General features: G+C 61.1%; 1 protein-coding gene across 2 annotated transcripts in view; it reads left to right on the top strand.

The window, feature by feature from the left end:
* The window catches only part of CDON (cell adhesion associated, oncogene regulated), a 110,475-nt gene extending 96,853 nt beyond the window's left edge, over positions 1-13,622 (top strand). For both annotated transcript variants that reach the window (XM_068167288.1, XM_068167287.1), the window contains 2 exons: positions 12,137-12,393; positions 13,325-13,622. In XM_068167288.1, the coding sequence (XP_068023389.1) occupies positions 12,137-12,393; positions 13,325-13,491 (424 nt within the window). In that variant the 3' untranslated portion in view covers positions 13,492-13,622. The remainder of the gene's footprint in view (positions 1-12,136; positions 12,394-13,324) is intronic.
* Positions 13,623-15,465: the final 1,843 nt, after the last annotated feature.

The following is a 15,465-nucleotide window of genomic DNA, read 5'->3' as shown; positions in this document are numbered from 1 at the left end:
AGAGCACAGGAGCAAAGCAGCACTGAGCACAGGAGCAAAGCAGCACTGAGCACAGGAGCAAAGCAGCACTGAGCACAGGAGCAAAGCAGCACTGAGCACAGGAGCAAAGCAGCACTGAGCACAGGAGCAAAGCAGCACTGAGCACAGGAGCAAAGCAGCACAGGGCACAGGAGCAAAGCAGCACTGAGCACAGGAGCAAAGCAGCACTGAGCACAGGAGCAAAGCAGCACAGGGCACAGGAGCAAAGCAGCACAGGGCACAGGAGCAAAGCAGCACTGGGCACAGGAGCAGAGCAGCACTGAGCACAGGAGCAAAGCAGCACTGAGCACAGGAGCAAAGCAGCACAGGAGCAAAGCAGCACAGGGCACAGGAGCAAAGCAGCACTGAGCACAGGAGCAAAGCAGCACAGGGCACAGGAGCAAAGCAGCACTGAGCACAGGAGCAAAGCAGCACTGAGCACAGGAGCAAAGCAGCACTGGGCACAGGAGCAAAGCAGCACTGAGCACAGGAGCAAAGCAGCACAGGGCACAGGAGCAAAGCAGCACTGAGCACAGGAGCAAAGCAGCACAGGGCACAGGAGCAAAGCAGCACTGAGCACAGGAGCAAAGCAGCACTGAGCACAGGAGCAAAGCAGCACTGGGCACAGGAGCAAAGCAGCACTGGGCACAGGAGCAAAGCAGCACTGAGCACAGGAGCAAAGCAGCACTGAGCACAGGAGCAAAGCAGCACAGGGCACAGGAGCAAAGCAGCACTGAGCACAGGAGCAAAGCAGCACAGGGCACAGGAGCAAAGCAGCACAGGGCACAGGAGCAAAGCAGCACAGGGCACAGGAGCAAAGCAGCACTGAGCACAGGAGCAAAGCAGCACTGAGCACAGGAGCAAAGCAGCACTGGGCACAGGAGCAAAGCAGCACTGAGCACAGGAGCAAAGCAGCACAGGGCACAGGAGCAAAGCAGCACTGAGCACAGGAGCAAAGCAGCACAGAGCACAGGAGCAAAGCAGCACTGAGCACAGGAGCAAAGCAGCACTGGGCACAGGAGCAAAGCAGCACTGGGCACAGGAGCAAAGCAGCACTGGGCACAGGAGCAAAGCAGCACTGAGCACAGGAGCAAAGCAGCACTGAGCACAGGAGCAAAGCAGCACAGGGCACAGGAGCAAAGCAGCACAGGGCACAGGAGCAAAGCAGCACTGGGCACAGGAGCAAAGCAGCACTGAGCACAGGAGCAAAGCAGCACTGAGCACAGGAGTAAAGCAGCACAGGGCACAGGAGCAAAGCAGCACTGCGCACAGGAGCAAAGCAGCACTGAGCACAGGAGCAAAGCAGCACTGACACAGCAAAGCAGCACAGGGCACAGGAGCAAAGCAGCACTGAGCACAGGAGCAAAGCAGCACTGAGCACAGGAGCAAAGCAGCACTGACACAGCAAAGCAGCACAGGGCACAGGAGCAAAGCAGCACTGAGCACAGGAGCAAAGCAGCACTGAGCACAGGAGCAAAGCAGCACTGAGCACAGGAGCAAAGCAGCACAGGGCACAGGAGCAAAGCAGCACTGAGCACAGGAGCAAAGCAGCACTGAGCACAGGAGCAAAGCAGCACTGAGCACAGGAGCAAAGCAGCACAGGACACAGGAGCAAAGCAGCACTGAGCACAGGAGCAAAGCAGCACTGAGCACAGGAGCAAAGCAGCACAGGAGCAAAGCAGCACAGGGCACAGGAGCAAAGCAGCACTGAGCACAGGAGCAAAGCAGCACAGGGCACAGGAGCAAAGCAGCACAGGGCACAGGAGCAAAGCAGCACTGAGCACAGCAGCAAAGCAGCACAGGGCACAGGAGCAAAGCAGCACTGAGCACAGGAGCAGAGCAGCACTGAGCACAGGAGCAAAGCAGCACAGGGCACAGGAGCAAAGCAGCACTGAGCACAGGAGCAGAGCAGCACTGAGCACAGGAGCAAAGCAGCACTGAGCACAGGAGCAAAGCAGCACTGAGCACAGGAGCAAAGCAGCACTAAGCACAGGAGCAAAGCAGCACAGGGCACAGGAGCAAAGCAGCACTGAGCACAGGAGCAAAGCAGCACTGAGCACAGGAGCAAAGCAGCACAGGGCGCAGGAGCAAAGCAGCACTGAGCACAGGAGCAAAGCAGCACTGAGCACAGGAGCAAAGCAGCACTGAGCACAGGAGCAAAGCAGCACAGGGCACAGGAGCAAAGCAGCACAGGGCACAGGAGCAAAGCAGCACTGAGCACAGGAGCAAAGCAGCACTGAGCACAGGAGCAAAGCAGCACTGACACAGGAGCAAAGCAGCACTGAGCACAGGAGCAAAGCAGCACTGAGCACAGGAGCAAAGCAGCACTAAGCACAGGAGCAAAGCAGCACTGAGCACAGGAGCAAAGCAGCACAGGGCACAGGAGCAAAGCAGCACTGGGCACAGGAGCAAAGCAGCACTGACACAGGAGCAAAGCAGCACAGGGCACAGGAGCAAAGCAGCACTGAGCACAGGAGCAAAGCAGCACTGAGCACAGGAGCAAAGCAGCACTGAGCACAGGAGCAAAGCAGCACTAAGCACAGGAGCAAAGCAGCACTGAGCACAGGAGCAAAGCAGCACAGGGCACAGGAGCAAAGCAGCACAGGGCACAGGAGCAAAGCAGCACTGAGCACAGGAGCAAAGCAGCACAGGGCACAGGAGCAAAGCAGCACTGAGCACAGGAGCAAAGCAGCACTGAGCACAGGAGCAGAGCAGCACTGAGCACAGGAGCAAAGCAGCACAGGGCATAGGAGCAAAGCAGCACTGAGCACAGGAGCAAAGCAGCACTGAGCACAGGAGCAAAGCAGCACAGGGCACAGGAGCAAAGCAGCACAGGACACAGGAGCAAAGCAGCACTGAGCACAGGAGCAAAGCAGCACTGAGCACAGGAGCAAAGCAGCACAGGGCACAGGAGCAAAGCAGCACTGAGCACAGGAGCAAAGCAGCACTGAGCACAGGAGCAAAGCAGCACTGAGCACAGGAGCAAAGCAGCACTGAGCACAGGAGCAAAGCAGCACAGGGCACAGGAGCAAAGCAGCACTGAGCACAGGAGCAAAGCAGCACTGAGCACAGGAGCAAAGCAGCACAGGGCACAGGAGCAAAGCAGCACAGGACACAGGAGCAAAGCAGCACTGAGCACAGGAGCAAAGCAGCACTGAGCACAGGAGCAAAGCAGCACAGGGCACAGGAGCAAAGCAGCACTGAGCACAGGAGCAAAGCAGCACAGGGCGAGGAGCAAAGCAGCACAGGGCACAGGAGCAAAGCAGCACTGAGCACAGGAGCAAAGCAGCACTGAGCACAGGAGCAAAGCAGCACAGGGCACAGGAGCAAAGCAGCACTGAGCACAGGAGCAAAGCAGCACAGGGCACAGGAGCAAAGCAGCACTGAGCACAGGAGCAGAGCAGCACTGAGCACAGGAGCAAAGCAGCACAGGGCACAGGAGCAAAGCAGCACTGAGCACAGGAGCAAAGCAGCACAGGGCACAGGAGCAAAGCAGCACAGGACACAGGAGCAAAGCAGCACAGGGCGAGGAGCAAAGCAGCACAGGGCACAGGAGCAAAGCAGCACTGAGCACAGGAGCAAAGCAGCACTGAGCACAGGAGCAAAGCAGCACAGGACACAGGAGCAAAGCAGCACAGGGCGAGGAGCAAAGCAGCACTGAGCACAGGAGCAAAGCAGCACTGAGCACAGGAGCAAAGCAGCACTGAGCACAGGAGCAAAGCAGCACAGGACACAGGAGCAAAGCAGCACAGGGCGAGGAGCAAAGCAGCACAGGGCACAGGAGCAAAGCAGCACTGAGCACAGGAGCAAAGCAGCACTGAGCACAGGAGCAAAGCAGCACAGGGCACAGGAGCAAAGCAGCACTGAGCACAGGAGCAAAGCAGCACTGAGCACAGGAGAAAAGCAGCACAGGGCACAGGAGCAAAGCAGCACTGAGCACAGGAGCAAAGCTCTGGAGAGCAAACCACTGCCAGGAGAGCAGGTGCAGGGCAGCCTCAGGAGGGTCAACGAGGCCAAGGGCAAGGTCCTGCCCCTGGGTCAGGGCAGCCTTGGGTAGCAGCCCAGGCTGGGGGTGAGGAGAGTGAGAGCAGCCCTGCAGGGAAGGCCTTGGGGGTGCTGGGGGGGAGCAGCTGGGCAGGAGCCAGCATTGGGCACTGGCAGCACAGGAGGCCAAGGGCAGCCTGGGCTGCAGCCAGAGCAGTGTGGCCAGAGCTGGAGAGAGGATCCTGCCCCTCTGCTCTGCCCTGGGGAGACCTCAGCTGCAGGGCTGGGGCGAGCTCTGGAGCCCTCAACACCAGAGGGACCTGGAGCTGCTGGAGAGGCTCCAGAGGAGGCCACAAAGATGATCAGAGGCTGCAGCAGCTCTGCTGTGGGGACAGGCTGAGGGAGCTGGGGCTGTGCAGCCTGGAGAGGAGAAGGCTCCAGGGAGATCTCAGAGCAACCTCCCAGTACCTGAAGGGCTGCAAGGAGGCTGCAGAGGAACTTTTCCTGAGGGTGTCTGGACTGAGCCTGTGCTCACAGCAGAGCTGCTCCAGCCCTGGGAGCATCTTTGTGGCCTCCTCTGGCCTCTCTCCAGCAGCTCTGAGTCCTTCTGCTGCTGCGGACAGCAGAGCTGGAGGCAGGATTGGAGCTGAGGGCTGAGCAGAGCAGAGCCCAGGGGCAGAATCTCCTCTCCTGCCCTCTGCCCACCCTGCTCTGGCTGCAGCCAGCACACAGCTGCCTGAGGGCTGCAGGAGGCACTGCTGGCTCCTGGGGAGCTGCTCAGCACCCAGCACCCCCAAGGCTCCTTCAGGGCTGCTCTCATCCCACTGCCCCCAGCCTGGATTGTGCCTGGGGCTGGCCCATGCCAGCTGCAGGACCTTGCCCTGGCACTTGGTGAACCTCTTGCAGCTGGCACTGGGACACTTCTGCAGCCTGCCAGGAGCCTTCTGGCTGCCATCCCTGCCCTCCAGTGAGTCCAGCACCACCCAGGCTGGTGCCAGCTGCAGCCCTGCTGAGGGTGCACTCAGTGCCCAAAGATGCTGAAGAGCACTGGGCCCAGGACAGAGCCCTGAGGAGCTGCAGTGGGCACTGCCCTGCAGCTGGGCATGGAGCTGCTGGGCACAGCCCTTTGGCTGTGATTGACCTGAAGGTTGCTGAGGCTGCTGCAGATGGCACAGGGCTCTGGGTGTGCTCAGCTCCTTGCTTTGGAGGCTGATTGCCCTGGCTGGGCAGGGCTGGAGCAGCTCCTCTGCAGCTTCACAGCCTCAATTGGGCCACAGGAGCAAAGCAGCACAGGGCACAGGAGCAAAGCAGCACAGGAGCAAAGCAGCACAGGGCACAGGAGCAAAGCAGCACTGAGCACAGGAGCAAAGCAGCACTGAGCACAGGAGCAAAGCAGCACAGGGCACAGGAGCAAAGCAGCACTGAGCACAGGAGCAAAGCAGCACTGAGCACAGGAGCAAAGCAGCACAGGAGCAAAGCAGCACAGGGCACAGGAGCAAAGCAGCACTGAGCACAGGAGCAAAGCAGCACTGGGCACAGGAGCAAAGCAGCACAGGGCACAGGAGCAAAGCAGCACTGAGCACAGGAGCAAAGCAGCACAGGAGCAAAGCAGCACAGGGCACAGGAGCAAAGCAGCACAGGGCACAGGAGCAAAGCAGCACTGAGCACAGGAGCAAAGCAGCACAGGGCACAGGAGCAAAGCAGCACAGGGCACAGGAGCAAAGCAGCACTGAGCACAGGAGCAGAGCAGCACAGGGCACAGGAGCAAAGCAGCACTGAGCACAGGAGCAAAGCAGCACTGAGCACAGGAGCAAAGCAGCACTGAGCACAGGAGCAAAGCAGCACTGAGCACAGGAGCAAAGCAGCACTGAGCACAGGAGCAAAGCAGCACAGGGCACAGCAGCAAAGCCGCACAGGGCACAGGAGCAAGGCAGCACTGAGCACAGGAGCAAAGCAGCACAGGAGCAAAGCAGCACTGAGCACAGGAGCAAAGCAGCACTGAGCACAGGAGCAAAGCAGCACAGGGCACAGGAGCAAAGCAGCACAGGGCACAGGAGCAAAGCAGCACTGAGCACAGGAGCAAAGCAGCACTGACACAGGAGCAAAGCAGCACTGAGCACAGGAGCAAAGCAGCACTGAGCACAGGAGCAAAGCAGCACAGGGCACAGGAGCAGAGCAGCACTGAGCACAGGAGCAGAGCAGCACTGAGCACAGGAGCAAAGCAGCACAGGGCACAGGAGCAAAGCAGCACTGAGCACAGGAGCAAAGCAGCACAGGGCACAGGAGCAAAGCAGCACAGGGCACAGGAGCAAAGCAGCACTGAGCACAGGAGCAAAGCAGCACTGAGCACAGGAGCAAAGCAGCACTGAGCACAGGAGCAGAGCAGCACAGGGCACAGGAGCAAAGCAGCACTGGGCACAGGAGCAAAGCAGCACTGAGAACAGCAGCAAAGCAGCACTGAGCACAGGAGCAAGGCAGCACAGGGCACAGGAGCAAGGCAGCACAGGGCACAGGAGCAAAGCAGCACTGAGCACAGGAGCAAAGCAGCACTGAGCACAGGAGCAGAGCAGCACTGGGCACAGGAGCAAAGCAGCACTGAGCACAGGAGCAAAGCAGCACAGGGCACAGGAGCAAAGCAGCACAGGGCACAGGAGCAAAGCAGCACTGAGCACAGGAGCAAAGCAGCACTGAGCACAGGAGCAAAGCAGCACTGAGCACAGGAGCAGAGCAGCACAGGGCACAGGAGCAAAGCAGCACAGGGCACAGGAGCAAAGCAGCACTGAGCACAGGAGCAAAGCAGCACAGGGCACAGGAGCAAAGCAGCACTGAGCACAGGAGCAAAGCAGCACAGGGCACAGGAGCAAAGCAGCACAGGGCACAGGAGCAAAGCAGCACTGAGCACAGGAACCAAGCAGCACAGGGCACAGGAGCAAAGCAGCACAGGGCACAGGAGCAAAGCTCTGGAGAGCAAACCACTGCCAGGAGAGCAGCTGCAGGGCAACCTCAGGAGGGTCTATAAGGCCAAGGGCAAGGTCCTGCTCCTGGGTCAGGGCAGCCCTGGGTAGCAGCCCAGGCTGGGGGTGAGGAGAGTGAGAGCAGCCCTGCAGGGAAGGCCTTGGGGGTGCTGGGGGGGAGCAGCTGGGCAGGAGCCAGCAATGGGCACTGGCAGCACAGGAGGCCAAGGGCAGCCTGGGCTGCAGCCAAAGCAGTGTGGCCAGAGCTGGAGAGAGGATCCTGCCCCTCTGCTCTGCTCTGGGGAGACCTCAGCGGCAGGGCTGGGGCCAGCTCTGGAGCCCTCAACACCAGAGGGACCTGGAGCTGCTGGAGAGGCTCCAGAGTAGGTCACAAAGATGATCAGAGGCTGCAGCAGCTCTGCTGTGGGAACAGGCTGAGGGAGCTGGGGCTGTGCAGCCTGGAGAGGAGAAGGCTCCAGGGAGAGCTCAGAGCAACCTCCCAGTGCCTGAAGGGCTGCAAGGAGGCTGCAGAGGAACTTTTCCTGAGGGTGTCTGGACTGAGCCTGGCCTCACAGCAGAGGTGCTCCAGCCTTTGGAGCATCTTTGTGGCCTCCTCTGGCCTCTCTCCAGCAGCTCTGAGTCCTTCTGCTGCTGGGGACAGCAGAGCTGGAGGCAGGATTGGAGCTGAGGGCTGAGCAGAGCAGAGCCCAGGGGCAGAATCTCCTCTCCTGCCCTCTGCCCACCCTGCTCTGCCTGCAGCCAGCACACAGCTGCCTGAGGGCTGCAGGAGGCACTGCTGGCTCCTGGGGAGCTGCTCAGCACCCAGCACCCCCAAGGCTCCTTCAGGGCTGCTCCCAGCCCACTGCCCCCAGCCTGGATTGTGCCTGGGGCTGGCCCATGCCAGCTGCAGGACCTTGCCCTGGCACTTGGTGAACCTCTTGCAGCTGGCACTGGGACACTTCTGCAGCCTGTCAGGAGCCTTCTGGCTGCCATCTCTGCCCTCCAGTGAGTCCAGCACCACCCAGCCTGGTGCCAGCTGCAGCCCTGCTGAGGGTGCACTCAGTGCCCAAAGATGCTGAAGAGCACTGGGCCCAGGACAGAGCCCTGAGGAGCTGCAGTGGGCACTGCCCTGCAGCTGGGCATGGAGCTGCTGGGCACAGCCCTTTGGCTGTGATTGACCTGAAGGTTGCTGAGGCTGCTGCAGATGGCACAGGGCTCTGGGTGTGCTCAGCTCCTTGCTTTGGAGGCTGATTGCCCTGGCTGGGCAGGGCTGGAGCAGCTCCTCTGCAGTTTCTCAGCCTCAGTTGGGCCACAGGAGGAGCTGGGCCCCAGGGGTTATATTTAGCAGATGCTGAACGTTCCTCTGTGCTGATAATGCCTCCTGGAGGCCTCCTGCTTGCTTTCCAAGGCTCCTCAGTTGGCTGCTGAGGTTTCAAACCTGAGCTCATTCCTTGGCAGGAAAACCTTGTTTGTGGAGCTGCCTGGGTGGAGAAATGGACTCAAAAGCCAGGTTCAGCAGGTCCCAGCTGATGGAGGAGATGGTGAAGAGATTGTTTGTGCCAATGGCAGCAAGGTGTGGGTTGGAAGAGAGCTCTGGAGCTCACCCAGCCCAGGCCCTGCCCCAGCAGGGCACCCCCAGCAGCTTGCCCAGGGGCACAGTGCCCAGGGGGGTTGGAAGCTCTCCACACCAGGACACTCCACAACCTCTCTGGGCAGCCTGCTCCAGGCCTCCAGCACCCTCCCAACAAACAACTTGCTCCTCCTCTTCCCTTCCAACCTCCTGGCCTCCACTCTCTGCCCACTGCCCCTTGGCCTGGCCCTGGCCACCACTCAGCAGAGCCTGGCCCCAGCCTCTTGCCCCCCAGGGGCCCTTCAGCTCTTGCTGAGCATTGCTCTGGGGCTGCTCTTCTGCAGGCTCTCAGCCCCAGGCCTCTCAGCCTTTGCTCCTGCCAGAGCTTCTCCAGCTGCACAGCTTGAGACTGTGTCCTCTTGTTCTGCTGCTGCTTGCCTGGCAGAAGAGCCCAACCCCCAGCTGGCTCCAACCTCCCTGCAGGGAGTTGCAGAGAGCAAGAAGGTCTCCCCTGAGCCTCCTCTTCTCCAGGCTGAGCAACCCCAGCTCCCTCAGCCTCTCCTCACAGGGCTGTGCTCCAGACCCCTCCCCAGCCTCCTTGCCCTTCTCTGGACACCTTCAAGTCTCTCAATCTCCTTCTTGACCTGAGGAGCCCAGAGCTGGACACAGGACTCCAGGGGTGGCCTCAGCAGTGCTGAGCACAGGGCACAAGGACTTCCCTGCTCCTGCTGGCCACACTCTGCCTGCTGCAGGCCAGGATGCCCTTGGCCTTCTTGGCCCCCTGGGCACACTGCTGGCTCCTGTTCAGCTGCTCTCCACCACTCCCCCCAGCTCCCTCTCTGCCTGGCTGCTCTCAGCCACTCTGCCCCCAGCCTGTAGCTCTGCCTGGGGTTGCTGTGGCCAAAGTGCAGCCCCTGGCACTTGGACTTGTTCAGTGCCATCCTGTTGGCCTCTGCCCATCTGTGCAGCCTGGCCAGGTCCCTCTGCAGAGCTCTGCTGCCCTCCAACAGCTCAACTCCTGCCCCCAGCTTGCTGTCCTCTGCACATTCCCTGCTGATGGACTCAATATCCTCCTCCAGATCATCAATGAAGATATTGATCAGGCTGGGGCCCAGCACTGCTCCCTGGGGCACACCACTGGTGCCTGGCTGCCAGCTGGCTGTGGCACCATTCACCACCACTCTCTGGGCTCAGCCTCCAGCCAGTTCCTAACCCAGCTCAGAGAGCTGCTGTCCCAGCCAGGGGCTGACAGCTTGGCCAGGAGTTGGCTGTGGGGGATGGTGGCAAAGGCCTTGCTGCAGTCCAGGCAGAGTTCATCCCCAGCCTGCCCCACACCCACCAGGAGTCCCCTGGGCATGGAAGGAGCTCAGGTTGGAGAGGCAGGCCCTGCCCTTCCTAACTCCATGCTGGCTGGGCCTGAGCCCTTGGCCATGCTGTCAGTGCTGTGTGATTGCCCTCAGGATGTCCTGTGCCACAACCTTGCCTGGCACTGGGGGCAGGCTGACAGCTCTGGCATTCCCTGGCTCCTCCTCCCAGCCCTGCTTGGGGATGGGCAGCACCTTGGCAGCTTCCAGTCCTCTGGGACCTCTCCAGTGAGCCAGGGCTGGTGGGAATGATGGAGAGCAGCCTGGCAGCTCACCTGCTCTCAGCACCCCAGGGTGGATCCCATCCGGTCCCAGGGGCTTGTGGGGATCCAAGCGGCTCAGGAGGTCTCTAACTGCCTCCTCCTGGCCCACAGGGGAACTGTCCTGCTCCCTGCTCCAGCTGCCAGCTCAGGAGGCCACTTGGCCTGCAGCTCCTCCTGCCTTACTGTTGGAAATGGAGGCAGGAAGGTGTTTGGTACCTCAGCCTGCTCCTCAGCTTCAGTTCCAGCCTTGCCCCCAGGTCACTGAGAGGAGCTTCTCCCTGCCCTCACTCAGCATTCCTGTAGGCTGGAGGTGAGGAGGAAACTCCTCCCAGACAGAGAGATTGGCCCTTGGGATGTGCTGCCCAGGGAGGTGGTGGAGTCCCCATCCCTGGAGGGGTTCAGGAGGAGCCTGGATGAGGCCCTGGGTGCCATGGCTGAGTTGCTCAGATGGTGCTGGGGGAGAGGTTGGACTGGATGAGCTGGAAGGTCTCTTCCAACCTGGTTTATTTAGTCTGGTCTAGTCTAGTCTGTTCTGCACAAATGCTTTTGGTTGTCCTCCACAGCAGAGTTCAGCCCAAGTCCCAGCTGGGCTTTTGCCTCTCTCATTTTTCCCCTGCATGATCTAAGCACATCCTTGAACCTCTCTGGAGCTGCCTCCCCTCTTCCCAGGGTGAGATTCCCTCAGTCCCCTCAAGAGCTGCTTGCCCACCCAGGCCCAGAGCCTTCCCTCAGCTCATCTCTTGGCACAGCTGTGCCTCCAGGAGCTCCTCTGTGAAGCAGCTCCAACCACGCTGCAGCCCTCAGTGCTTGGGAGCTGCTTCCCCAGGTTAGCTGCTTCCCTAAGCTGCAGCCTGCCCCCAGTCTGAGGTCAGGGTTTTGTTCTTGCTGCTCCTTGGTTCCCTGCCTAGTGGGAACTCCACTGTCTCATGGTCACTGCACCCCAGAGAGCCTCCTGCCATCACCTCCAGCAGCCCTTCCCTCTGTGGGGGCAGCAGGCAGGCAGGGCCTGACCCCTGGCAGGCTCTCCCAGCAGCTGTGGCCAGAGGCTGCCCTCCATGCACCCTGAACCTCCTGCACTGTGCTCAGTCCCCAGCTGGTGTCTGGCAGGTTAAGGCCAGCACAAGGACAGGAGCTGGAGATCAGGAGACAGCCTCCAGCTGCCTGTGGAACACTTCATCCACCTCCTGGCTGGGTGGTCTGTAACAGCCTCCCCCCAGGCTGTCAGCCTTGTTGGCCTTCCCTCTGCCTTCCACCCACAGGCACTCAACCCTTTCATCCTCTACCCCCAGTTCAGTGGCACTGAGAGATTCCCTACCACCCAGCTCCACCCTGCCCCCTTCTGCCTCTCCTCTCTGGCCTGAGGAGCTCCCAGCCATGCAGTGCAGTGCCCCAGCCACGTGAATCCCCCTGCCCTGTGCTGCTGCAGGAGGTTGTTCCTCCCCAGGGCCAGGCCCCTGCCCTTGCCCTGCTTCACCTTCAGGAGGTTGCTCTCCCCCAGCTCTCAGCCTGCCCAGGGCTCCCTGGCTGCCAGCACAGCCTGAGGGCTCTCAGCCACTGCTCCCAGCTCTGTGCCAGCAGCAACCTGCCTGAGCCTCCACCCTGAGCCTTCAGCCAGGTCAGTGATGAAGATGCTGAGCAGGACTGGAGCCAGCCCTGAGCCCTGGGGCACACCAGGAGCTGCAGGCCTCCAACCAGCCCCTGCCCCACTGACCACAACCCTCTGAGCTATGTCCTCTCAACCCACCCACTGCCCACTCACCCAGCCCACACCTCCTGAGCCTGCCTGGGAGGTTCTTGGTGCCTCTTGGGTGTCAGGAGCTCTCCATCTTGTCCTTAACCTCAGGGCTGACCTAGCAGACGTTGTGGCACTGCCTGCTGAAGCTCTCTGAGCATGGCCACAGTGGTGCAGTGCTGGAATGTGGCTCAGAGGGGTGCTGGGAAGCAGCAGGGCTGAGTAACCCTTTGGTCTGTGCCCCCCTGCAGGTGTTTCAGCAAAGCCAACAGCACCTTCAGCAGCACTGCCCTGCCCCTCCTGCCCATTGCAGCACCTTACCAGCAGGATGGCCTGGAGATGAAGCCTCTCAATCACCACCTCATGGTGGCCATGTGCTTGGCCTCCAGCGTCCCAGAGTGCAGCACCAGGCTGGAGGAGGACAGCAAGGAGAAGGCAGAGCAGCCCCAGGGCCAGCAGCCCTGCTGCAGGGAGAGCAGGGAGCAGCACTGCAAGGAGTACACAGACGGTGAGAGGCTGCTGGGAGCAGGAGGGGAGGGTGGTGGCAGCACAGCAGCCTCTGCTGGCAGCCAGGGGGCCCTGGGCAGGCTGAGAGCTGGGGGGAGAGCAACCTCCTGAAGGTGAAGCAGGGCAAGGGCAGGGGCCTGGCCCTGGGGAGGAACAACCTCCTGCAGCAGCACAGGGCAGGGGGAAGCTGCTGGCAAGCAGCTCCAAGCAGAAGCAGCTGGGAGTGCTGGGGGCCAAGGAGTTGGCCAGCAGCAGCAAGGTGGCCTGGGGGCCAAGAAGGCCAAGGCTGTGCTGGGGGCATGGAGAAGAGTGTGGGCAGCAGCAGGGCAAGGGAGGTTGTGCTGCCCCTCTGGCCTGCCCTGCTGAGGCCACCTCTGGAGCCCTGGGGGCAGTTGTGTGCTGCCCAGCTGCAGAGGGGCCAGAGAAGTGCTGGAGAGAGTGCAGGGGAGGCTGGGAAGCTGCTGAGGGGCCTGGAGCAGCTGTGGCAGGAGCAAAGGCTGAGAGGCCTGGGGCTGAGAGCCTGCAGAAGAGCAGCCCCAGAGCAATGCTCAGCAATGCTCAGCAAGAGCTGAAGGGCCCCTGGGGGGCAAGAGGCTGGGGCCAGGCTCTGCTGAGTGGTGGCCAGGGCCAGGCCAAGGGGCAGCAAAGGGCAGAGAGTGGAGGCCAGGAGGTTGGAGGGGAAGAGGAGGAGCAAGTTGTTTGTTGGGAGGGTGCTGGAGGCCTGGAGCAGGCTGCCCAGAGAGGTTGTGGAGTGTCCTGGTGTGGAGAGCTTCCAACCCCCCCTGGGCACTGTGCCCCTGGGCAGGCTGCTGGGGCTGCCCTGCTGGGGCAGGGGCTGGGGGAGCTCTGGGGGTCCCTCCCCACCCCCATGCTGTGGTTCTCTGATGTTCTACTCACACAACCTCCCCCTCCACCTTTCTCTTCTTCTCCAGGTGACCCCTGCCTGCACTCAGAAACCTCCAACCACGTTCTGAGCTGGAGCCCTCTGCTTCTGCAGCCTGGCCCCAAGGACTGCAGGGAACAGCCAGGCTGGAGCTCCCCTGGAGTCCCCTGCGCAGGCTCGGAGGACCTTCGGCAGCTGCAGCTGCAGGAAACCTGAGGGAGGGTCCCCAGGGAGCCCCAGGGCCTGCAGGGCTGCTGCCATGGAGTGATGGAGGGATGTGAACTACCAGAGAGAGTCACTATTTATTTTTGTGTAGTAGTGCAGAGGAATGTACCTCGTGTCCAGTGCTTGCCTTCTGATATGATTCATGCCTCCAACTCCTTCCCTCCCTGGGCTCTGCCCCCAGCCCTGCACACAGACTGCTCCTGGCCTGCTGAGCTCCCACAGAGCCAGGAGAAGGCTCAGCAGGTAAAGAAAAGGAGGGGGAAGCCCCAGCCTGCTGGCCACCAGCACCAGAGCTGCTTCTCAGGAGCCTGAGTCTCAGGAGAGACTTGAAGGTGTCCAGGGGAGGGCAAGGAGGCTGGGGAGGGGTCTGGAGCACAGCCCTGTGAGGAGAGGCTGAGGGAGCTGGGGTTGCTTAGCCTGGAGAAGAGGAGGCTCAGGGGAGACCTTCTTGCTCTCTGCAACTCCCTGCAGGGAGGTTGGAGCCAGCTGGGGGTTGGGCTCTTCTGCCAGGCAGCCAGCACCAGAACAAGAGGACACAGTCTCAGGCTGTGCCAGGGGAGGTTGAGGCTGGAGGTGAGGAGAAAGTTCTTCCCAGCAAGAGGAATTTGCCCTTGGGATGTGCTGCCCAGGGAGGTGGTGGAGTCCCTGAGCCTGGAGGTGTTCCAGAGGGGATTGGATGTGGCACTTGGAGCCATGGTTTGGTCATGGGTCTGTGGTGCCAGCTTGGACTGGATGATCCTCGAGGTCTCTTCCAACCTTGGTGATTCTGTGACTCCAGTAACTGGGGGCTGGTGGAGATAGCCAGTGGCTGCCCCCACCCTGGCAGCTGGGCCTCATGGTGCTCAAACCCATCAGCACCTCCTGGAGTGCTCCAGAGGGAGGTAAGGAATAAATAAGAAATAAGGAAATAAATAAGAACTTAAAGAAGAAAATAGAACAGGAGGAAGCCTCTGGGCTGTGCCCTGCAGCACAGCTGGAGAAGAGCTTGGTTCAGTGCTGCTGTGTCCTGAGCAGCTGGGAAGCTCTGCTCTGCCCTGCCCTGCTGAGGCCACCTCTGGAGCCCTGGGGGCAGTTGTGTGCTGCCCAGCTGCAGAGGGCCAGAGAAGTGCTGGAGAGAGTGCAGGGGAGGCTGGGAAGCTGCTGAGGGGCCTGGAGCAGCTCTGGCAGGAGCAAAGGCTGAGAGGCCTGGGGCTGAGAGCCTGCAGAAGAGCAGCCCCAGAGCAATGCTCAGCAAGAGCTGAAGGGCCCCTGGGGGGCAAGAGGCTGGGGCCAGGCTCTGCTGAGTGGTGGCCAGGGCCAGGCCAAGGGGCAGTGGGCAGAGAGTGGAGGCCAGGAGGTTGGAGGGGAAGAGGAGGAGCAAGTTGTTTGTTGGGAGGGTGCTGGAGGCCTGGAGCAGGCTGCCCAGAGAGGTTGTGGAGTGTCCTGGTGTGGAGAGCTTCCAACCCCCCCTGGGCACTGTGCCCCTGGGCAAGCTGCTGGGGGTGCCCTGCTGGGGCAGGGCCTGGGCTGGAGGAGCTCCAGAGCTCTCTTCCAATCCACACCTTGCTGCCATTGGCACAAACAATCTCTTCACCATCTCCTCCATCAGCTGGGACCTGCTGAACCTGGCTCTTGAGTCCATTTCTCCACCCAGGCAGCTCCACAAACAAGGTTTTCCTGCCAAGGAATGAGCTCAGGTTTGAAATCTCAGCAGCCCACTGAGGAGCCTTGGAAAGCAAGCAGGAGGCCTCCAGGAGGCCTTCAGGAGGCATTATCAGCACAGAGGAACGTTCTGCATCAGCATCAGACCCCTGGGGCTTTGGGCTGGGGGAGCTCTGGGGGTCCCTTCCACCCCCTCCATGCTGGGCCATGGGTGACCATCCAGCCCTGTCTCACCCTTCCTGCTTGCAGAAGGCAGACTCCACCTCAGCCTCACTTTCCCCTCCCCAGCTTGAGGCACTTCTGAGTCTGAGCTGAGCCAGCTCC

This window comes from Melanerpes formicivorus, unplaced genomic scaffold (genome assembly GCF_026170545.1).
Source record: "Melanerpes formicivorus ecotype bairdi unplaced genomic scaffold, bMelFor1.0.p_v2 SCAF_114, whole genome shotgun sequence".
In the NCBI taxonomy this organism is placed as follows: domain Eukaryota; kingdom Metazoa; phylum Chordata; class Aves; order Piciformes; family Picidae; genus Melanerpes; species Melanerpes formicivorus.
This window is presented reverse-complemented; position numbering and strand designations above follow the sequence as displayed.